This window comes from Delphinapterus leucas, chromosome 16 (assembly GCF_059928025.1).
Source record: "Delphinapterus leucas isolate spDelLeu-1000000601 "Yukka" chromosome 16, BTC_Dleu_Yukka2, whole genome shotgun sequence".
Classification (NCBI taxonomy): domain Eukaryota; kingdom Metazoa; phylum Chordata; class Mammalia; order Artiodactyla; family Monodontidae; genus Delphinapterus; species Delphinapterus leucas.
The window spans coordinates 23455065-23480165 of record NC_143144.1 but is presented as its reverse complement, the minus strand read 5'-3'; the positions used below and the strand labels follow the sequence as shown (position 1 = coordinate 23480165).

General features: G+C 39.9%; 1 protein-coding gene and 1 long non-coding RNA gene across 2 annotated transcripts in view; one reads left to right on the top strand and one right to left on the bottom strand.

The window, feature by feature from the left end:
• Positions 1-25101, top strand: part of LOC149747233 (uncharacterized) — a 100483-nt gene that overhangs the window by 8927 nt on the left and 66455 nt on the right. The gene's annotated exons all lie outside the window — the stretch shown is intronic.
• The window catches only part of MYPN (myopalladin), a 67728-nt gene that overhangs the window by 2064 nt on the left and 40563 nt on the right, over positions 1-25101 (bottom strand). Inside the window, exons 9-18 of the mRNA XM_089897575.1 lie at positions 22553-23134; positions 22039-22177; positions 12619-12710; positions 12235-12460; positions 10762-10911; positions 9555-9637; positions 8240-8366; positions 6804-7011; positions 5064-5229; positions 1701-1834 (exon numbers count right to left, since the gene is read on the bottom strand). Of these exons, the coding sequence (XP_089753701.1) occupies positions 1701-1834; positions 5064-5229; positions 6804-7011; positions 8240-8366; positions 9555-9637; positions 10762-10911; positions 12235-12460; positions 12619-12710; positions 22039-22177; positions 22553-23134 (1907 nt within the window). The remainder of the gene's footprint in view (positions 1-1700; positions 1835-5063; positions 5230-6803; positions 7012-8239; positions 8367-9554; positions 9638-10761; positions 10912-12234; positions 12461-12618; positions 12711-22038; positions 22178-22552; positions 23135-25101) is intronic.

The window sequence follows — 25101 nt, the reverse complement described above, 5'->3', positions numbered from 1 at the left end:
GTAGGAAGTGATTGCGGGGGGCCGTACGGGATTGATTTCACCCCCAATCCTCCATGCTTTGCCCCACTCCCCGGTCCCAGCTGAGGATTCAGCGCTTCGCGTTGTTAGTGCTGTGGAATCAGGACGGGAGCCAGGGAGAGGTGAGCCAGGACTAACTGAACTGGGGACTCCGCCGCGGATGAGCAGGACTGCGACAAGAGTCATCAGTTTCAGGGCTTATTGGTATGAGTTTCTTAGTTGGAGACCTGTTTCCTTCTGACATGATGAAGTGGGTGAAATGGTAAGGCATTAGCCTGGATTAAGAAACATATCACTGGCGTGTCTCTCCTCGGATCCTCCCAGGGGAAAGTACATTCGAGCCAGCGTCCCTCACGGCTGAATTTCTTTTCAAGTCCACGAATTAAGGAAGATAACCAGAAAGCTATGTATTTTCTCTAAATATTAGACTTAGGGAAAATGGCAGGCCAAGACCCCTCCTGTATGGTACCAAAGAAAGGAGGTACCTGGCGGTCCAGCGGTTAAGACCCCGCGCTTCCACTGCAGGGGGGCACGGGTTCGAGATCCCTGGTGGGGGAATTAAGATCCTGCATGGCGCGCGGCACGGCCAAAAAAATGAAAAAGGGGGGGGCGGGTGCACCTATAAATAGCGGGGACCTCAGGTTCTAGGCAGAGTTACTGTTTCTTTTTTGTTATTCTGGTTAATCATGTTAAACCAGAAATGAATAAGAAACTTATTAAGCCAACAAATTAGTTCTTTTAAAAGAGGGGGAAAAAAAAGGTTTACTCTTTTGGGTTAAGGAATATGTCTTCAAAAATACCAGTTAATGTCAAAATTATAGAGGAGAGGAGTAAAGTACACAAATACATTAATGAAGATTAATTTGTTAAATGTTTTTGAAAATTAGAAACATGGCTCAGGAACGATATAAAACCTGGATTTGCATTCCAGCTGTAGTCACTTAATCTCTCTGAGTCTCTGCATTTCTTCTGCATTTAAATGAGGGTAACAACAATTATTATAATCTCATGGGTTTAGGAGGATCTTAGGGTACCATTTCATAAATTACAAGTCACTGTACAAACGTCATCTGATATCAGTATCATTAGGACAGCTCTCTATTATTAGTCTGATTGTGAAATTGGAGTAATAAATATTTGTGGAATTAATTAACAAATGAATAGGGTCTGGAAAATTCTGCTGGGTGGTGGTGTGACTGGGGAATAACAGGCAGTGGGGAGGGAGTTCCAGTGGGTGACCCATGGCAGCAAGGAGATGGCATGAAGATGCTGGGTGATTAGAAGTACAAGCACAGGTACACTCTGAAGTAGTTGTAATTCCTAGTATTAGAAGTACAGAAAAATTAACCTCTTTTGGAAGAAGATTAACCTTCTAGTGAAATGAAAGAGTGTACAAAAGCCTGAGGTGACTAGGATAAAATGACTTAAAAAAATCCATCTCTTAAGCACTAAAATATCTAACCAATTCATTTATGAAAACATACTACACCTATCCTAAAAGAAAAAAGATGTTTTTGGCCACGCCGTGCAGCTTGCGGGATCTCAGTTCCCTGACCAGGGACTGAACCGGGGCCTAGTCAGTGAAAGCGCCAAGTTCTAACCACTGGACAACCAGAGAATTCCCCCAAAAAAGATTTTTAAGCTGCCTGTCCACACAGATCAACCGATGCCATTATACTTACCATATATATCCAACCTGGCAGTGCATGACACGATGCCGGCTTCATTCTTGGCTGACAATGTGTACCATCCAGCGTCTGATTTCTTGGCTGGCTGAATGAGGAGGCAGACATACCCAGTTGTGTCCTGGTGCATGCTGGAGAAAAGAAAGAATGTATCCGTATTGTATCTGGGGGCAGAAGCGGCCTTGTCGAGTTTAGGGCTCCGGGAAACTCGGGCAAGTCAGGCAGTGCAGTGCTTCTCCTCGCCTCCCTGACCCTAGCAGGAGGGAAGGGGATTCAGCTGGAAGCAAGCATCAGGGGCAAACTTGAAGGTGGAAAGAAGAGGGTCGGTAGCCATGGCTGAGACCTGTTCTTGCCCTCTCCACTCTCCTCCCAGGAGGACTCCCACTTGTCACAACCAAAGTACAGAGAATATCTCTTTTCCGAACCAGGCTGGACATTGCAATAAGAACTTTGTTAAAAAGCTACGGGAAAGTAGACCAAAACGAGAGTCCAGGGATGGATGGACTGTTAGCGTGGGTGGGGTCTTTTCTTTTCTTTCTTTCTTTCTTTCTTTCTTTCTTCCTTCCTTCCTTCCTTCCTTCCTTCCTTCCTTCCTTCCTTCCTTCCTTCCTTCCTCCCTCCCTCCCTCCCTTTCTTTCTTTCTTTCTTTCTAATTGAAGTATCATTGATTTACAATGCTGTGTTAGTTTCTGGTGTACAGCAAAGTGATTCAGTTATACATATAACTTTTTCAGATTCTTCTCCATTATAGATTTATTACAAGATACTGAATATAGTTCCCTGTGCTATACAGTAGGGCCTTGTTGTTTATCTATTTTATATATAGTAGTGTGTATCTGTTAATCCTAAACTCCTAATCTATCCCTCCCCCCACCCTTTCCCCTTTGGTAACATTAAGTTTGTTTTCTATGTCTGTGGGTCTATTTCTGTTTTGTAAATAAGTTCATTTGTATCATTTTTTTAGATTCCACATATAAGTGATATCATATATTTGTCTTTCTCTGTCTGACTTACTTCACTTAGTATGATAATCTCTAGGTCCATCCATGTTGCTGTGAATGGCATTATTTCATTCTTTTTTATGGGTGAGTAATATTCCATTGTGTGTATGTATGTATGTGTGTGTGTATGTATGTGTGTATATATATATATATACCACAACTTCTTTATCCATTCATCTGTTGATGGACACTCAAATTGCTTCCATGTTTTGGCTATTGTAAATAGTGCCGCTGTGGACATTGGGGTGCATGTATCTTTTTGAATTAGAGTTTTTGTCTTTTCTGGATATATGCCCAGGAGTGGGATTGCTGGATCATATGGTAACTCTATTTTTAGTTTTTAAAGGAACCTCCATACTGTTCTCCATAGTGGCTGCACCAATTTACATTCTCACCAACAGTGTAGGAGGGTTCCCTTTTCTCTACACCCTCTCCATCATTTATTATTTTTAGACTTTTTGATGATGGCCATTCTGACTGGTGTGAGGTGATATACCTCATTGTAGTTTTGATTTGAATTTCTTTAATAATTAGCAGTGTTGAGCATCTTTTCATGTGCCTGTTGGCATCTGGCTGTGTTCTTTGGAGAAATGTTTATTTAGGTCTTCTGCCCAGTTTTTGATTGGGTTGTTTGTTTTTTGACATTGAGCTGTATGAGCTGTTTGTATATTTTGGAAATTAAGCCCTTGTTGGTCACATTGTTTGCAAATATCTACTCTCGTTCTGTATGTTTTCATTTCATTTTGTTTATGGTTTCCTGTGCTCTGCAAAAGCTTATAAGTTTCATTAGGTCCCATTTGTTTATTTTTGCTTTTATTTCTACAGTGTTGCCTTGGGAGACTGACCTAAGAAAACATTGGTATGATTTATATCAGTGAATGTTTTGCCTATGTTCTCTTCTAGGAATTTTATGGTGTCATGTCTTATATTTAAGTCTTTAATCCATTTTGAGTTTATTTTTGTGTATGGTGTGAGCGAGTGTTCTAACTTCATTGATTTACATGCGGCTGTCCAGCTTTCCCAACACCACTTACTAAAGAGACTGTCTTTTCTCCATTGTATATTCTTGCCTCCTTTGTCGAAGATTAATTGGCTCTAGGTGTGTAGGTTTATTTATGGGCTCTGTATTCTGTTCCATTGATCCATATGGCTGTTTTTGTGCCAATACCACGCTGGGATATCCAAGAGCATGGGACATCTTTCCGTTTCTTTGTAGCATCTTCAGTTTCCTTTATCAATGTTTATAGTTCTCAGTGTATAAGTCTTTCACTTCCTTGGTCAGGTTTATTCCTAAGTACTTTATTTTTTTTGATACAATTTTAAAATGGATTTTTTTTTACTTTCTTTTTCTTTACTTTTAAAGTAAAGTTTTTCTTTACTTTCTCTTTCTGATATTTCATTGTTAGTGTAAAGAAATGCAACAGATTTCTGTATGTTAATCTTGTATCCTGCTACCTTGCTGAATTTGTTTATCAGTTCTAATAGTTTTTGTATGCAGTCTTTAGGGTGGAGGGGGTATTTCTTAATATATCCAACTGGGCATGTGCAGCATTTAGCTTAATACATTTCAGGAGCAAATCAGCATGTTTCTTCCTTCTGTTTTCTCTATGTCAGTAGTTCTTAACTAACCTTGACTGCATATTGCAATCCTAGATAATTACATCAGAATTTCAGGCTGTGTTTGACACTTTTCATTAATTTACACTGAAGTGTTAACTCAAGAATATTTTCTGTTCTTGCTTATATTTTACCAGAGAAAAACCCTGACCTATATGTACATAGACTTTTTTAGATGCCCAAATTCTGTAAAACCCAACATTTTCTAGGACAAATTCAGTTTACTGTGAAGAAATAATTCTCAGTAGAAATTTCTGTACATAAGCTGTCTTTGTAGCATAAAACCAAAATGGCAAAGAATGAAGGATGGTTAGGGGAAATTAAGGAAAGCACCCACTTTAAGAAACTGGATCCTTAAAGTTACTTAAAAAACAGCCATGTAGTGATGGATGGAGAAGGAGTATTACTTTAATATTTTATTTTGCTTTATTTTATTTTAGCTTTTTACTGTCAAAAGGTTTTCTGTGTGCTAGTATGTCTGAAGACACATGACAAAAAATAGGCACGATCTTTATAAATTCCTCATACCTTTTTAAGCTTAAAAATTAAGGTTTTAAAACTGTGGGACATCTGTACAATGCGCTACCCCTCAGCAACAGAAAGGAATAAATTCTTGATAAGCACAGTAACGTGTGAAACAAATACGTTATGCCAAGTGAAAGAAACCAGATTCAAAAGGCTACAGACTTATTTGGGCGGCCTGACAAGCCTCAGTGGACTTGACCGAGGGTGGAGCCTGTACCTGATCCTCTCTCTGGTGAAGGGGATGGTCTCATTGTCTTTCTTCCAGTAGAACACAGGTGGAGGCATGCCTATCACCCGGCACTCCAGTCTCACTGGGTGGCCTTCAGGAACACCGCTGTTCTGCAGTTTCTCCAGGATTACAGGTGCTTTCTTCACTTCTTTGGCTGAATGAGAGAAGGGCAGTGCTAGTTTGAAGAGTAAGTGCCTTGGGGTCCATGCCTCAAACAAATTACAGTTCTGGAATCTAGCAGAGTGAGCACCCACCCACCTTTACCTCTTCTTTAGAACACTTCTCAAGCCTCTTAGTGAAGATCACTGCCTTGATAAAAGCTCCAGAAATGAAGCTTGATAAAAAAGAAATGAGGAAACTGTCTCTGCCTATCTTATGAGGGACTACACTTAAGGATTTGGGTCACACACATGGGATGCATATGGTAGGTGTGGAATTGAGGGAGTTTCTTTTATTGCTCAGCAGTAAATTTTGAGAAACAGTATATTATATGTACTAAATATATCTCTTTTTTCTTTTTTAGAGGAGTTTATTTTGTAGAAGATATATTAATTTTCCCTCAACTTTTTATCTTGAAAAATTTTATAGCTACAGAAAAGTTGAAAGAAGTATACTATTTAAAAAAAATCACACACACAAATTATGCTTCCTAAGGAGGCTTTTTCCCCGCCACAGAACCAATTAAGGCAAAGCTACCTCGTATCTCAGGGTTCCCTAGTCAATAGCAAAATAGTGGGAAAAGAGTAAAAGCCGCAATCACCGTATCCTCGCAGAATGAGCTTTTCCTACTCTGTTGGTGAGATGGAATTAACAATGAGAAAAAGAAAAAAATATACTGAGGAGACAGCTACTAGCTGAGAGAGAGGATTAGCATTCTGAAGCTACCCTGATTTCCTTCAGGGGCCATACGAGGGAGACAGTGGGAGAAAGCCCAGCACAAGATTTCATACATTCTGAAATCTAATTCTGGCTGGACTACTGCCCCGAGGGGCTGACACCTCCCAGGTGACAGTGACTTGTTGTCCTTATCTGTGGACATGACAGTGTTTTGTTCACATCATCTTATAAGGTAAGGGTTTGGTTGTGTAGTTACAGATTCAAGTGCCTTCCACATTCCAGGCACTGATTCAGACGTCAGAGATACACAGAAGAAGGTCAGAATCTCTGACCTCAGAGGCTCATGGTGTCTTCAGGGAGGCAAAAGGGGAAATAGTTACACCGAAGCCATGAGTGCTGTAAGAGTCTCTCCTTTACTAAGTGCTATGAAAACAGAGGAGGATGTAACCTGGTGGATCCACTGTGCCTTTGTGGTGACATTTGAATTAAGTCTTAGAGAATGAGTAGGAGGTTGCTAGGCAAAGAAGGGCATTCCACGTAGAGGGACCACGGTTGCTAAGGCATGGAAGCTTGGGGTGGGGGGAGACCCTGGAGTGTTCCAGGAGTGATGGGCTATAGGGCAAGTGACCTGAATTTAGTGATAGTCAATTAGTAATTACAATGACTACCATTTATTGCAAGCATGATATACACAAAGTACCATATTATGTTTTTAGCTTACTGATATGTTTTCGAAAGCAACGTAGGAAACATGGCCCTCATTACAGTGAAGGAGAAACTAAGATGAGACTCCATGGGACAAAGGAGTAAGGGATTACATTAGAGGCTCTGCATGTTTCCGTAATCACCTTGGAGGGAGTTACGTTTAGGGGTCCCAGCAGCAAACCTTACCTACTACAGTGAGGTCCAGACTAAAGGAATTCTGCCCGGTTTTGTTGGTAGCAACACAGGTGTAGGTCCCTGCGTCACGCTGAGTGAGCGGGTCAATGAGCAAAGAGTGGACTCCAGTCTCCCTGATCAGCATCTTGTGGGAGGTGTCAGGGAGCACAGGCTGGCCGTTGAGCAGCCACGTCAGCTCCGGAGGCGGCAAGCCACTCACCTAATAAGCAACAGGACAGACGAGGCAAATGACAGATCGATGACAGACAGATTTATTTGGTGGCTGAATTCTTCATCCTTGTCTGGCACCACATCGAAAGCAACGGAGCGTCAGTGCTGAGAAACCTCTCCTCAGGAGCATAGGGACAAGAGGGGTCTATATGGGTGGCCTCATGCATTTAAACCGTATAGTATTTGGACCCCAATTCGGGTCATGATTATATTCTAGATTAGAATGAGTAAGAATTAAAAAGCTAAATAGATGAAATAGGCCTGTGGGATCAGTTTCAGAGATATTGCTTACACACCTAATAAGCAACAGGTAGCCAAGAAAGGCACAGACATTAAACCAGTGTTCTCAAAGCTGACTGTGTGTCATAATCACATGAGGAGTATTTGACAATCCTGATGCCCACCTACTATATTAAATCAGAACCTTTGGGGGTGGGACCCAGTCATGGGTTACTTTTAGGCTTTAGGGTGGAAGAAGTTAATCCCAAATATTATTTAGGTAACTAATGAGAGAGCAAGAACCACCTAGAGAAGTGGATTCTATAAACGCGTAACCTTAAGCCTTTACTAATTCATGTCCAAATCTCCATAGCATTCTACGTCGTTCGGACAGAAGGGGTGACTTAAGTTACTGTTCATACTGAGAAATATTCATACTGTTCAACTGAACCTAGTTTCTGGTGGAAGAGTTAGAATGTAGACTAGCTAAAGGTGATGGATGTTGAGTAGTATGAGAAACCAGCTTCTGTTTTCATAAACTGCCTTGGAGCCATCTTTTCATGACTAGTTTTTTCAAAGGCTGTACCTCCCAGCAGTTCACTTCAAGGTTGCAGAAATCATCCTTATGCCTTTATAGTAATAAAGACTTTCCAGGTACCATATGGAAAATGTCTGAATTACATCACCTCTTTGGTTGTCTTTACAAGCGTAGAGTTAACTTGGTACAGTATCAGTGTAACTTTTATTAAGATATAAACACTTAAAGATTTTATGAAATACTTTTGTCTGGTATTAAATGCTCCAAAAGAAACTTGTGGGGGAAAAAGTGCGCTCTCTCTCTCTCTCTCTCTCTTTCTCTCTCTGTCTCTGTTCCTCAGTCCCCTTTCCCCGAAAAAACAACAACCATAAAACAAATACAAACAAAAATAGGTGCATACAAACAAACAAGTACAAAATATGAACAGATTTGGAACCAAGAATGGTGTACTAGAGTCTACCTTACAGTCCAGGCGACAGAGGCGCCCCTCGTGAGCTACCATATCCCCAGGAGCCTGCAGGAAATGTGGTCGGAAAAATCGTTCCTGTAGGGGCTCTTTGTCTCTTTCTTGCGCTCGGGACCTTACTCTAAAACAGCAAGCATGTTCAGGCATTACGCATAGAAACCACTTCAAAACTTATGACAGTATAGACATTTAGGCATGGCTCTCGGGCCTGGAGAAAGATTTTTTTGGGGGGTGGGGGTGGCTGGACCATGAAGGGATAATAAATAATAGTGTGGAGCTGATGTAAAAAGCAAAGTACTAGCTATCTCACCCACTGTAGGGTTATCTTGTGAGATCTGTAATTAAATAAACAGGCTTTAGCTTCTTTTCCTCTGAAGTCATTCTGGGTTCAGTGACTCAGCTCCCCTTGCCTTGGGTTTGACCAGTTGTTCAGAAGTTTCAGAATAAAGAAATCAGTATTCAATCTGAACCTCAAATAAGAGCCAAAAGAGAAGTCCTGTTTATCACCCAGAACAAGGCAGCTGCAATCCCTCTGTCTCTGAGTAATAAAATTTAACCTGGCTAATAAATTATGTCAGACCATTAAAGATGATCATGAACTTAAACTGGTTAAGACTGACCACAGTAACAGCTGTTCTTGAAGAAGGAAAAAAAAAAAAACTGAACAAGAAGGTAGAGTTGCAACAGTGGTAAAATACTGTATCTGAAACATGGGTCACTGTTTTTGTCCCTTTGGTAAGTCTAATGTAATTCATCCACGTCAGCAACTATGAAATGCTTTGCTAAGACTTTGTGGCACCGTAAGACTCGAGAGAAAGCCAGGCTCTTTCTTCTTAGTGATTAGTAAAATTGGAGAGTAGGAAAGTCAGTTGCTGTGTTGGAGACAGCTGTTATATTGGAGACAATAACAACAACAGAAGTCTTTTATCAGTATACATATACTCATTAACAGTTTCTGTTTTTTAAAGACAAGGTAATTTAATTCAGAGAGTCTGATTTATATATTATGTGCACAGGTGCTACTGATGGTTGCAATTTTTGAACCATTAAAAGTGTGCCGTGGACCAATGCTTCTCAAATTTAATGCACTTATGAATTACCTGGGGATCTTATTAAAATGTAGATTCTGATCAGTATGTCTGGGTGGGGCTTGGGATTCTGCATTTGCAACAAGCTCCCAAGTGATGCTGGTGCTGCAGGTGGAGGACTACACTTTAGTTGACAATTTGTAGACCAGATACTTCAGTGATCATTGTGGTAGGTGGCTGCTTGGGAGGGGCTAGAGAAGGGAGATTCTTACTGTCTTTACCTGTGAGGCTGACCAGCAGCTGTTAGTCGACTTCGAATGGGCAAACCTTGTACCATCAAGTGGCCAGAACAGCTGATTCTCCCCTGAGAAACAGAAAATGAAGGAGATTAAAATAAATAAAAACAATTTTACATTTTTTCAGTACATATACATTCTTATGGACCAGAACATTATGAACTTTTTGGCTAACTATTATGAGTTTTTTTTGGAGGGGGGATGAAAACAATATAACTCCTTAAATCACTGTTAATATTCCAGGGGAAACGATTTTTAAGAATATTGTGACTTTCATTTTTAAGCTGAGAAATGAACAGACATAAATGTAAAAAAATTTGAATTCTTGTGCACTTAGCATTATTTGTAGGCACATGCAGAGATCATGGTCAAGTATTTTTATACTTTCCTCAATAGAAGTTATCTTCAAAACTAACATTTTAATAGGAGGAGTGGGTGAGTGGAAATTATAGTTCTATACCTCCTATTCTAATAGTAGTTGAAGATATTTATTCTGCCATATCTTTAAGGGGAATTTTAAGTCTTGGTCTCTTCAAAAAAGGAAAGTGAAAGATTATGGCTTTCCAACTTTTACCAAAAAAAATTTTTTTTTTATGAGTGAGGGATATTCACAAGTAATTTGCTTATTCTCTAAAGAACAAAAAATGGCAAATCTTTTTTTTTTTTTTCCGGTATGCGGGCCTCTCACTGTTGTGGCTTCTCCTGTTGCAGAGCACAGGCTCCAGATGCGCAGGCTCAGCGGCCATGGCTCACGGGCCCAGCCTCTCCGCGGCATGTGGGATCCTGCCGGACCGGGGCACAAACCCGCATCCCCTGCCATCAGCAGGCGGACCCTCAACCACTGCGCCACCAGGGAAGCTCGCAAATCATTCTTTGATAGAAAAATTTGTTGACTCTTCAAGAGTCAATGAGTTGATCAAAACAAGATTTACTCCAATAGGTCTGGGGCATATACTTAGTGAATAGATACTACTAATGTCCTTTGACAAAGGCTGAAGGGTGGCGTGACCCATCAGTGGCTAAGTGGTCTTGTAAGTTGTTGTGATACTGTGCTCTAGTTACACAGTCTCTATGCTCCTTATTCATTTTCCTCAGAAATCCTTAGTAACTTGCACTTGTAAAGGTTTATTCACAATGACATGAACCGCTCCTTCCTCAGAGTGCAGTACAGCGTGGAACCCTGCGTCTCTACCTGGGGGTTGGCCGCCATGATGGTGTAGTTGCCGTCGTCATCGCCGGTGGTGGAGTCAATATACAGAGAACATGTCCCGTCTCCTTCTCGCCTCATTTTGAAGTGCTCATTTCTTTTTGAAATCTGCTTCCCATCTTTGAACCAGTAAACCTGAAATGAAAAATAATCAAGGAGAATATACACTGTTCTGTACATCTTTTTTTTTTTTTGGCTGCACCATGCAGCATGCACAATCTTAGTTCCCTGATCAGGGATGGACCCTGTGCCCACTGCATTGGGAGCGTGGAGTCTTAACCACTGGACCACAAGGGGAGTCCCTGTTCTGTACATCTTTAGAGGATAATGGTACAAGGAGTAGGATAAGGCAAGGATCGATTGCCATCTCTACAACTAGTAACCCATCCCCTATACAACACTTAGAAAACAATTTTTAAACATATTACAAATGACAGTATAATATGCTCCTCCACTTGTACATATACAATATTTAAGTAAGAAATTATGTATAATTTAGGATTGAGAAAAAGCTTTTGATTATTTTTATTATATTTATAATTACTTAAAAAGCCACCCTAAGGACCAGACATGTCTTCAGAGGCAAAATAATTAAAACCGGGAGCCTGGAACTTTTCCTATTATCCTTTTACAAACTCAAGTCTCCTGAAGTCCGAGATCTCAGGGCCTAGAATAGCTGACCTTACTTGAAAGGATAGTATGGTTTATTATACCAAATGGAATGAGGCCAGGATTCAATTGCTAAATTGTTAAATTTCTCCTCTGACTAAAATTTAAGTATACATAGTTTTCAAGTTAAGTTCTGCATGTATCAAGGAGATCTTTCAAAGATAGGGGAGTTAAAGTACTGGTTGCAGCTGCCCTTCTCTACATTTCCTGGTTACCTAATCTTACATACTAATGCCATGTTAATGTTTGTGAAAGTAGAGTGGATAGATTCCCTGCTGTAGACATACTGGGTGTAAATCCTTCTCTCAGCTGACTGCCAGAAAGTCTGGTGACTCATAAGATTTTTCAGCAGCCAGTGATAACGATGTGACATTTTCGGCATTTACCAACCTAACAGTAATAATACAAATATACCTCACTTTGTACAACAGGCAGGCTGTAGATATTCAGCAGATGTTAAATAGAAAGAAAAGTATCAGTTTGGTGAGTTTGATGGTTGAGAGAATCAATAGCCCAAAATAGAGGATCATGACTAAGAAATTTATTTTCAACTTTTATAAAAATTTTAACTTACCCATAAGTTATCTGATTTTGTTTTTGCCAGGCTATTTAATGATTCTATTCCTGATTGTATCTTTTTAGTCAGATTACCTGGGCTTTGTTAATTTTCTGGTATTGATTTTCATTCCCTCTGTAGATACTGCACTAGAGTCTGGTAAGACTTTCTTGAAGGCACTGTCTATAGTTTTGCACTGTTGGTTGGCCAACTGGCTGGTCATCTTCCCCTACCTTTGGGACAGGTATCCCAACAATTTTGCAGGTGAATGTCACTGGAGAGCCTTCGGTGACCCGGAAGTGCTTGAGTCTTTTGTCAAAGATGGGAGCAATACACTTGCCCGTGGGGATCTCATCATGTTGGATTTCATCATCTGATTCATCAACAGGGGTGCGTTCCAAGCGAAACTCTATTTCATTCATCAGCCTCTGCTCAAAGCTTGAAATTTTGTACTCCTGTCAAAATGGCAAACATGTTTTAATTTCAATTTCTGTGGGTGAGGAAGAATGTGTTCATCAATATAATGTGAGGACGAAACTTTTTAAGATTCGAATGTTAGATTTACATTGTGGAACCTCAGTAAACCAGGCGTGTTCCATTTCCAGTTCCTCATCGTGGAGCACTGAAGGAGATTTGTATTTCTACTACAATCCCAAACTGTCCTAGTGAACCCTGATTCCTCACCTTCAGCGTGGAGCCCCGGTAGAATATTGTAGGGAATGGAATGAAGATGGAATATAATTTTTGTAGCTACTAATAGTGTCCATTTCAATATGTAGAGCTGCCTTTGTGGTATTTTGGCAAAATTATTCTGAACTGCATTCTGATACATGCCTGCATCACCAGCTTCCTGTCTCTACTAGACATTCCCATCTGCATACTTGAGGAAAACTCGTCTTGAATAAATCTCCCTTGACCCCATGTCTGCCTACACTGTGTCTCTGCTGCCCTCACGGCGAAGCTATTTGAAATAATTTTCTATTGTTATAGCCTCATTTCCTTGTCGCCTGTTCTCTCACTAGCATACTCCAATTAGACTTGTGTTCCTACAGTTCCACTGAGATTGCTGCTGTCAGGGTCTTCACATTTGCCAGATCCACAGATAAGTTGTCACTTATCTGTTCTTACCTTACCTGACCTCTCAATAGCATTAAACACAGATGGCTACTTTATCCTTTTTGAAACATTTTTTTTCTGTTGGTATCCATGACACCCTACTGGTTTTCCTTCTCTTCCCCTAGCTGGTCCTTATCAGTCTCCTTTACTAGCTCTTCCTCCTCTGCTCTAGGTTACCTCATCTAGTCTCACAGCTTCAGATACCTTCTGTATGCTGATGACTCCAAATCCATGTGTCTCAGCCTGGTCTCTCCCCAGAACTCATATACCCAATGATCTACTCTACATCATGAGAGTCATATACCCACCAGTATACTCTCTGTCATGGCTTGGGTGCCTCATGGGTGCACCCATGGACCAGCTTAGCATGGTCCAAACAACATGCACTTGATTTCTGTCCCCCAGGGAAGATACTCCTACCCTGCTCTTCCCCATCTTTGGAACTGGCACCACTCTTCATCCATTTGGTTAAGTGGTTAAGCTGGTGTTTCTCACATTACCTATGGTGAAAACCAGATTTTAAAAATAGATTTTTTCAACCTGTACTCTTGTAAAATAAAATAAAAATGAATTACTAGAAAAATAAAATAAAAATGAATTACTAGAAAAATAAAATAGAAAAAGCATGCAGAATTATTATATTCAGTAGACATAAAATTTCTCTGTCAAATGCTCTAGAAACTTCTTAATGGTTACCTTCAATTTCCATACTTATCTCAAGGTGGAGAGATGACAGCTTGCAGACTGGCACAGGTCTAAGACCACACTTTGAGCGCACCAAGTTAACCTAAATCTAGGACTTATCCTGGATTCCTCTGATTCCCTATCCTGCCCTATTCTATCAAGCTTAAATGTCACCTCCCTAAAGCAACTTTCCCAGGCCACTTCATCTAAAGTAACTCCCAATTCTAATTCTCTACAGAGCATGGACTGCTATCTAGTATTTTTCTTGTTTTTATATTGATTGAATGATTGTATATATCTAAGCCTTAGAATGTTAGCATCAGAAAAACAGAGCTCTTGTCTGTCTTGCATCCCACTATATCAACCATATATGGAATAGTGAGTGCCTGCTACATGGCAGGTGCTCCATGAGTATCTGAAGAATGAAAGAATACATGAATGACATGGGAGCCATCACTTGTTCCAACACTACTGTATCTTTGAGGAATCTGGAGCCATGTGCTTGGGGTGAGGGTGAGCCCTTTGGTTAAACTTGTGACTCTAGTTAACCATAATTTTATGATTTAGGTAGGCCCCATGGAGATGGTTCTAGGATGCCCCTGAAGTGGAATTTGGGAGCACATGGCTGATTTGCCCCCTAGTCATAGGCAGAGTAATTGAGTTCAGGACTCATGAGATATGTTCTCAAGCTATTAAATCACATAATTCGTGTCCTCTAGCTATTGTCTTATACATATCATCGCCTGAATTTGTGCAGAATTGGAACTTAGGAAACACGGACACCAAATGTTTCTTGGTTTTAATTTCTTAGAACCAATTTTAAATCTTCCCTCTCAGCCTCATCTCAGACTGGGTAAACAAAATACATCTACAGCTCTTTCAGGGTAGAAAAATGATTAATCTCCAGTGAAATGTATTAATTTTTAATCAGTTAAACAAACTAATTAAAGTAAAAGATTGTTCACTTCTAATTGGAGACCCAATTTAGTTTAAAAGTATTAAGACTATTTTCTACATTTTGGGTTGTTTTTTTTTTTTTAAAGTTAATACTTAAAGCTTCCATCTGTCTACCTATTAGTTTCAACTATATGAAATTGCCATTTTTGAGGGTTAAAAGAGGTAAAAATATCAGCAATTTCAAGTTATTCAACCTAATACTATACAGCGAGTATATTTTCCATAAATACATTAACTAATCCCACAAATTTGAAATGTTTCCTAGTCTTGACAATTTAAAATCCCATAAGGAATATATTTTTCTTCCTTGTTGAATTGCATTCATGCTCATAAATGGGTATTATTTTTCCCTTTAACAAATTTGTTTATTTTTTGGATGCTTAGGAGTAAAACCAATGAGTCATTTTATTCTCTTACTATATGAGGTAGGTGCTAAATAGCTTTATTATTTTAAAAATAATAGTCAAAAGCATAATTCATATAGTTTGCAAACCTCACACACAGATCCTGGAGTTCAGGATAACCCAGGCTTTTTGTGAGGGTGGCAAGGGGTCTTAGCTTCTTATGGCTTCTCATCTTGTTTCATTTAAGTCCCCAAATTCCCAATCCATTCCATACCGCCTCTAGCCACTATTTTAGTGGAGTCCTTGCTCCAAGCTAAAGAACCTTCTCTGCAGCTTATCCTACTGCATGATGGGTGAGGGCTGGTAAGTTCCTGGCTAATTACATTGTCAGAGTTATTATGAGGGGGGGGAGAAATGAATTCCTGAAATTCTATATTGAAAGTATGATCTAATTTTTCCAAACAAGTATTACTGTACATTGTGGTAAGTTATGATTATATCTATACTTGAGGAACAAATGGGTGATACCTAAGGCTTTTGAGCACTTGCCTGAGAATACAAATAACACATTGTCTCCATGTATTCCAAACAGCTATTTTTAGGAACTTGATTTTACCAAGTTGGGACCTGATTTTATGGAATTTATAAATGTTTGAATTGATTTAACCAAAGGAACTATGGAAGCAATATGATGAAAATATGCAGGTTTTGTTTTTCTATAAATGTACACATATTGGTTACATATTTACTATTCTACCAGTACTACAGGTTGGGAGGTGATGAAAACAGAACACTCAATGAGTTATCTAAAATATACCATTTGTAACTATGTACTGAGGATACAGTTGTATTCTACTGAGGCACCAAGATGAGTTAGATATCAAAAAAGAAGTGAGTTGGGAGACAAAGTATCCTCCAGAAATTTCAAAGCAGGTGCTTAAGGACAGGTTAGATGATTGATATTCTTCACCTTCATCAGAGATACGAAAGAGTCAGGAGGGAGAAAATCCAGTGAGAAGACTTTGGAAAGAGCTATTAATATCTGTGAGTGTCCCACCTCCACCTCCACCTCTACCCCCAGAGTACCTGCCTTTCACCTCCAGTTTGTTGAGAGAGATTAAATAGACCCATTTGTAGTGTTTATTGTGTTCCTCCAGTGGATTGGTATCTGACTCCTGCCTAAGAAATGTAGAGTGAGGAGCAAGGAGGGTTTTTGTTGGTGGGCAAGCTGAAGGTTGCTTTCAGTGGCCCACACTCCTGCATTGTGTCAGGTCAGAGGACTTGTGATGGTTCCTGTCATACACATATGGGCCACATATGAGACAGAGCCAGTGTGGAGTCAGCTTTTGTCCCTCTGTGGCTGGGAAAGGAAGGAGTTGGGAACAGCAGTTAGTGAAGCAGGGGAGGAGGGAGTGAAAAAGAGAGAAGCTGGCCACACTTCCTTCCTGGCTTTAGATTTCCCATTTGTAGAGGTCCCTGGGGTGTGCGGTGTGAGGTGTGGATGGGGGCCTTTGTGTGTGGGATCTTATTTTTGAATAAAGATTGGGGTGTTTGTTACCACAAGGACTGGTCATTTTGTATTACTCGATCAAGGTTGTATTTTGCAACAAAGTAAATGTAGAACCTTATATGAACTAAAATGGGTCAAAATGGTTTTGAGATTACCTCACATTTGAGATTGCCAGGGGAAGGATTAGCCCCACTAGATAAATTTAAAGGGATAAAGGGAGAAAAAAATAAAATTGCTTTTAAGATACAGTTGTTGAAGGTACCAGTTATATGGTATAATGTATAAGTTACAGATGCACAACAAAATAAGGGTACTGTAGGTAAAGGAGTTTCCATGAAAGATTTCATAAAATATTTGGGAAGTTGAACCTCAGGAACAAGGAAACCCATGTAACTGTGTGGCAAGGGGTATGTGACCTGTTTCTAAAGCAGTGAATCTTTACAACCGAGATGTTTACAAAGATGCACACCATCCCCAGAGCAGGAATTCTTTTTTTTTTTTTTTTTTGGTAGTGTTTTGCAACTAAGAGTTGGTTATTCCAAGGATAACTAATCCTCTTATACATAAATCAAGGTTGTCATGCCAAGTTGTGACTGATGGGATTCAGATTTTGTAAGGACATTTGCAAACAAGCAGTGTGTTTAAGTTAAATTTGAATGTGCTTTCTGCACTGTTCTGCACAAAGGTTGTACTACTGATCCACTGTCAGCGGCTGTACACTTTGAATTTCCAGAACTGGATTTGGGCTGTGTTCTCCATTTTCCCTTGCCTTGTCCCCTTTGTGAGTAAAAGTAGGAGTTTCTGCGTCAGCTGCTTGTAGGTGATGTCTGTGCTCAAAGGAGAGAATATTTTTCTGTGTAAATCTGGTCTGTATGGCAAGCAAGTCAAAGACATATGGCCCATCCTTTCCAGGCTTATGTTAAAGACCTTAAGTGAAAATGAATTGCATAGAATTTCAGTTGCTCTACGAAAGAAAATGAAAAGCTAAAAAAATTACATCAGAAGAGTATGCCACTTGAAAACATAATTCTTTTTTTTTTTTTTTCTGTAAAGATAATCCTCTTAAGGCTGATAGTTTGACAACTTGAGGCATTTGGTTTCCGGGACACATCTGCAAAAGTTTTCTTCAGATTGTCAGAGTGGTGGAGAGTGCCTTCCTCCTGCTAAGAACCACAGTGTAATGACACAACCCAATCAGATACGGCATTGCCAAGTTTCCAAATTTCCAAAACGTGGGCCATGATCTGGCACTCACTGCCCTGAGCGTGCTGCTGGCTTCCTCTACTCTGGGTCTGAGTCTGGGCTTCAGGGGCAAATAATCAGATAGGATCAAACCAGCTGGAAGAGCCTGCCCAAAGGGTTCCCAACCAACTCTGGGTACAGTGTTCACTAAAAGAAGTTTTATGTGTTAGAGAAAGTATTCTCCTTTTGTTCCTGGGTGAGCCACAGTATGGACAGCAGATAAGAGATTCCTAGACTAACTTGGAGGTTAACCTACACAGAGGATGTCTTCTTTTATGATTTATCCAATACTACATGCTTCCTTCAATAGAAATAACCAGGCTTCATGGCTTACCCCCGTCCCTGCTGCCAAATTCTTAGAATACTATAGTAGGCACTGGGGACACGGCATTCTATAAAACACACACTCTACCTTCAAGGAGGTTGCATAAAAATACTTTAAATCCAGATTTTGTCTTTAAGAATAAATAATTACTAAATGGTTCACAGATTTATTTTATACTTAAATGTTCAGTTAACACCAGAGTTTTGCTTAATTTCAGTGTGTTTTTTTAAAAAGGCTTTCATCTTTTTAGTCAGTTGATTAAAATAGATTGTTATCATAGTAGATAGTGTCTATAATTAGGTATAATCAGAATCTCTATAGTTAAGTGAGATATTTTCCATACAGATGCAACAAATCCAAAACTTTCCCTTTGGTCAAAAGTTTGGTTATCCTATCTGAAATTAATGTAAATCCCAAAGTTGTGAGTTAATTCAGCAGATATTCCCTGAGCACCTACTCTGGGCCAGATACAGCAGGGGTGCAGCAATGAACAAGACCCCGTCCCACCCCCTGCCAGTCCCGCTCCCAGGGAGCTTGTGACTGGTGCATCCTGGGTGGGCCCACAGCAGGTGACATGGGGACACTTCACTATTCCAGCACCCAGGGTCCTACAGTGCCCACAGTGAGCGACATAAGGCCAATGACTACGTTGAATTCTCATTAGAAAAGGAACAGATCGCAAGACTGTTTGCCCTCAAGAGAGAATTTTCATAAAGAATTCATGGTCAGAGATGAAAGAGGTAAGATTTAAATAGAAGAAATGACTAAGCAGTTTAGAGAAGAAGGAGATTAGAGGAAAAAAAGGCAGAGCTAGAATTAGGTACTTATTTTTTCCCCCCTCTGTCATATAGGGTAGTATCTGGGAACCACAGGCAGTTTTAATGAAGCCTTCATTTAAAAAATGGGGGGGGAGGAGCAGAATAAAGAGATGGGAAAGTTTCCAGAGAAATGAGTTCAAGGAGGAAAGTTGAAATAAGACATTAAATATGTGTGTGTGTACTTTAGACATTAACAGTCACCAACTATTTACTGGGAGCAGAACGTCATACTGAGTCATGTATGTATTAAAATCGTTGGTTGTGAAGGTTCCATCACATTTTGTGTGATCCTGGGTTCCTCTGACCTCTCAGACTCACCTTGCTAACCTAAACCAAGTGATGTCCAGTGAAGATCCACTGGTGGTGAATGATACCCTTCAAAATAAGAAATGATGCAGCCTAAAATCTATAAATCTTTATCGGCTTAGAAAGCTAAACAGTTTAATAAATATGAGCATCTGAAAGGATGACACCTTTGTATCACACAAAGTCCTAAGAATCAACCAGCAAATGCTAGTTGCTAATTGAAAATGTTATATAAAATGAGTTTGAGGATAAATGCTGAAGTATTACAGCAGAGAAATACAAGGTGGCAGATACATCAAAGAAACCCTATTTCTAAAGCATTAATTTAGAAGTTTGAGTTCTGGGGAGGACATTTTTTATAGTCAATAATATTAATTGTTCAAGGACCTTTGGTTTACGTTCATGCTCAACATAACATGGAAATGCTTTAGAACGTTTACTATTCTTCATCTGCTTAGGAATAACATAGGGCAAGAGAGTCCAGCTTTCTGGACCTAAAAGTGGTCAAAGCAAGATAAAACAAAACAAATGCATACTCTTCAGAAGGAATCATTTGCTTCCCCCTTGTATGTGCAGGCTAATATGGGAGTAAGAAAACAGATCACTTTGACCCCTGTGTCCCCAAAATGCAGGTGGAGGTGGCTGTCAATACACATGTTTCTTTATGATTGTTCTCCACTTTTTCCCAGCAAATTTTCTTCTTCTTAACTTCCTCAATGGGCCACAATACATTTAGACAGTGCTTCATGACTTTTTCACTGTCATTTCCCAAGGCAGCAGTGGACAAAGCAATATTATAATATGGTCATCATTTATTCCTCAAAACTTTCTCAGAATCAACATCTACCAACCTAATGCAAGCATTCCATCTCACACAGCTTCTTAGTTTCCTGAATTGCATTTATGCAGCTTGGCTTTCATGATCCCTGGCCTAGAATGCTGTGTAAGATCAATTCTGTAATTAATATACCATAATAACACTCAGAATAATAATTGTCAGAAGAACACGGATGTGTCACAGATATTTGGTATATAGTTTTCACTGAAATATGGAGAGGATTGAGATGCTTTTTGAGACTCCAAGTTCCTGCTGTTAGCCCTGAAGATAATTCATGACGGAGGTTTAATAAAGAGTTCTGCTGGGTTTATGGCACTCCACTCATGGAAGTTCATGTTTATATGTACTCACATTTCAGGTAATTAAGAGAAAAACCCTACTTTCCTCTGAGTGGGGGCAATGGATTAACATGGATCTACCTACAGAGTAACCATAAAAGTAAAACCAAACAGCCTGTGTGCTGACCTGGTATTATTTTTACAGGGTTCTAATTGCTCCCTGTCTGAGTTGTTAAAGACATAGGCTGAACACAGCTCTGATTTCAATGACACTTAGAAGGATTAACAAGCACAACTGTGATGACAGTATTATAGGAAAACAAATCTGTGCTAGACAGAGCAACGTTTATGGGGCTTGGAGGTATTTGTCGTAAAACTGCAAAAAGGCTGCAGAGTTTCAGGGAAAATGTGAAAGTGTCCTGGAGACCAGGGCTCTGGTTCTCATTCTACCACTGACAGTTTGACAACTGTGCTTCAGTTTCTCTATCTAGAAGATGGAAGAGAAGAATAGTTACGTTGGTGTTTGCCTCCCAGAAATATATGTAATTTGACGAGATAATACATGAAAAGTGTACTCAATTATGGCAAGCTTAAATATCCTGCTTCAAGTCAATAATTTAAAGTCAATTTTAAAAAGCATTTTAAGCTGTTTTAAGCATTATTATTTTAAGCATTTTAAGCATTACTTTCAAGAGAATCCACTCAGTAAAAATTGTCCAACATATAACACAATAGTAAAATACTGTATATCAGTGGCTCCACTGGAAGTGAGAGATAGAAACATGAAGGAAAACAGCATATGGTCAGGGGAGTCTGGAGCCTTGTTTCCAGGGGTCACTTATGTCACAAATCCCACAATATTTGGTATATAGTTTTCACTGAAATTTTATGTTATACTTAAAATAGATTTTATCAGTTCCCACCTGGGGAAATAAACCAAGAGTTAGATTATTAAAATGTAAATCTGCATTTAAAAAATAACCACCTTACAAAAAGCAAAAATAAATGGCTCCAATAAAATACTTAGTCTTTCTTTTATGTGATGCCTACAGATGACTTTCCTTTTTCTCCTTCCGTGTAAACACTTACTAGAAAGCAGGGAGTTGTACAGGTTGAAACACAGGATATTGGCTAATGGCTATTTCACGTGCTTCAACCTAATGTAAAGATGGAGAGGAACTGGTGAGCAAACCCCCAAGCACATTAGATTGAAGCAGCCAGATCAAGGATGGCTTGGAACCCCAGAGTTCCTTAAAGTCTAGGTCATCTCAAGGCTCAGATATTGAAATGTCTCAAAGATGTGACAGTGTTTGCCAATACTGAGTTGAGGATTGTTGGAATGGAAAACAGACTATCTAGTCTCTCTCCTTAACATACACTATTCTAGGTAAACACACGTAGACAAGTAAACTGAATTAACTACCGGGCTAAATCAAGAACTGTGGATCCATGTGGACGAGTTTCCTACGTGAACCATGGACAGTCTGTGCTTTGCCTTCCAAAACTGCAGTGTCAGCTTCACCAAGGTCAGGTGACCTGAGCATCCAAGGACTGAATTAAGCAAACTTACATTCCTTACAAAGAAATTCCAGTAAACTGTCTGAACCCAACAATCTTACCTGCTGGTTTGATCTGACATCACTGCAATTCATTTTTTTCCCCAAGTCTAGAATCACTGCATTCTTAGTTTCACGAATGTAATCGTCATTCACTGGTTGGGAAGACTTTATATGTTTCTTCATTAGTCCCTGGGGTGGCCTGTAAAATAAATTCACACCTAAATCACTCATGAAAAGCACTGGCCAGGGTACAGAGGCCTAGAAACCAGAGTGGTTGGCATGGCAACCAGAGCCAGGAGCCATCAGGCACTTACGGAGTGCATCTTGCGAGCAAACCTTGAGCACTGCCCAGAAAATCTGTGTGTCGAGGTGTTTTCAGTATTTAACTTATAAAAACATTATTTAAAGTAATCGTGTCCTTTTGTCCTAAGGTGTTCAATATCCATTTTGTGTCTAAGAGATTGGATTATGTAGGAATTCACTAAATGAAAGTCCTGTCCCAGACCAAGCTACTCTTATATGGGTCCATTCTTAAATGACATCTTTTACATCAAGAAACCTCAATGACACTTACACGGATGGTGCGCTTCTAGGCAGCCCCATGGCATTGGTGGGTGGGATGGCAGGGAGAGAAGGCAGGACGGAGCTGAGGAAAGCCACTGGGTTCTGAATCCGGCTGGTGGGAGAGACAGGAGTTGGGGACACGCAGTGGGGCTGAAACTGGTTTCCGCTGGCGATGGAAAATGTGAGTGGCAGTTGTGCTGGCTCTGTCGGACCTGGAGGAGGTGGCTCGTTTTGGACCGAAACCCCTCCCAGAGATTTGGTTTGCGCCGAGGGCTGAGGAGCTAAGAGGCTTTCTTTGCTCACTGTCCTCTGCATGGCTTGAGGAGTGCTGATCAGGGTGAACACTGGAGAGCTGGAAGGGGACACGGTGGCTGCGGTCGTGCTTGTGGAGGGGAAGAAGTGCTTTGGCCGGGCCAAGCTGAATGTCTGTGATGAAGGGGCCTTCACCTGCTTGCCGGACATTGTCACCGCTGGGGCAGCAGTGGAGGTCGAAACACTCATGTTGAAAGGAAACTCCTTAGGAGATGGGTTTTGCAACTGCTGTTGTTCCAGTAAGACTTGGTTGTGAAGCTGTTGTAGCTGGCTGGAATCTCTGCACGCAAAACAAGAGTGGGGAGAGAGAAGAGAAATCCGTCACCATCGCCTCAGTCTGTATAAACAGGCTGTTGACTGTTTGATGCCGATTAAGAACACACAATCAGTGTTGCCAGAAACCAGCCGATCAGATTTGGGCACGTGGGATCTATTTCCCTGGCCAGGGATCAAACCCGTGCCCCCTGCATTGGAAGGGCGAGTCTTAACCACTGGACCGCCAAGGAAGTCCCTGTCTCTCCTTCTTTCTAAATCTGTTTGATTGCCAGGAAGAAGGGAAAGTCCACCATGATGCACAACTCCAAGAGGCGTCATTCACATTGTGTTCTATGTGTTGTGACCCTGGAGTTGGGCAACACAGCAGCCCCATTTTAGAATGTTATAAATTAGAAGAAATAGAAAAATGGTCCTCTTGTTGGAAGTGCTCAAAGTTCTGAGATGAGCAGATAGTATCTCTGTTTCAGGACAGAAGGCACTGAGCTACATACTGATGTGAGTTACTAAAGGGGGCTGAGTTCCCTGAGAATGTGCTATATTCTTCACTCTGCCTCATTTTAGAGCAAACTTTAACAAAGCAGCTGGATGTGGCTTGGTGTTTCTCATCCTCTTCTGACAACAAAGCTTTATAGAGAAGGTGACCATATGTCTCGATTCATTCTAGACAGTCCTGCTTTATGCCTGTTTTCCTGGCATGATTATTAATAGTGCTCTTTCACTCTCAAAAATATCATGGTTTGAACGATGGATTATATGGTCACCGTAGTTATAAACGTTACTTAGACTTTTCTTGTGCCTAAAGAAAAAAAAAAGCGCTTTCTCCATTTATAGGAACCTGACTCACAGAAGCATTATATGAGTTGCCTTAAGTCCCACAGTCTATTTACTTCCTCTTAACAAAACAGTTAATTAATTTTTTAAAATAAGAAAATGGAAAACGAAAGTGTCCAAAAGTCATATATGCATAAAGTTGTCAGGGCTGTCAAACTTTGCTGTTTAGGAGAATCTATTCTTGAATAAACAACCATAGGAACAGCCACAAGTGAGACCACAGTGCTTCAAGCCCACCGTGGTTTTATGTTCTTTGAAAATATGTTTTGGAACATAGAAGGTGATCTGCTGAACATGAGATCTATTAAAAATGAAAGGTTTTATGTTTTCATACCATCGGGAAAGTCAACACCAGCAGCAATAAAGTTGAGGCAGAAAGTTCTCCAAATTTTGATTTAAAAAAAATTTTGTTTTTAATTGAAGTATAGTTGGTTTACAGTGTTGTGCCAGCTCTGCTGTACAGCAGTGACTCAGTTATACACATAGAGACATTCTTTTTTTTAAATATTCTCTTCCATTATGGTTTATCACAGGATATTGAATATAGTCATAATTTTTAAAAAAAAATCTTGGAGTTTAAGACCTTTTCTCTTGCCTTCATTAACATTTCTGATACACAGTATATGGAAAAGTAACTTCACAAAGTAGAGACCTATCTCCACGTTCATGACTGCTGTCAAATGCTACATACTCTGCGACTCTTTTTTCAACTATGAAAACTAAGAATTTAGAAGTATAGCCACTTGGCACAGTAACTTTCTTCCTCCCTTTTAGAAGTAAGTATTTAAGCTGAGAGAATAAAGTAACATAATTAAAATTAATTAAATCTTTTCATTCCATCATAGATGAAAGATTCAGCAATCAAGAGAAGCAGAAATATCTTTGTTAGATTATCCTTAGAAAAATATATACAATAACGTTTCTGCTGGTGTTAACTTTCCCAATGGCATGAAAATATAAAACCTTTAAATTTTTAATGGATCTCATATTTGGCAGGTCCCATTCTGTGATTACTGTAGCGTAAAGAAAATGCCATGTGGTTTTTAGGACATGTTTGTATTGTAGTCTGAGTAACTTTTAATTTGATGGTATTGCAGAAATGTTTTATTGTGGTTATGGAAGTAGAAAAAGTAGTATATG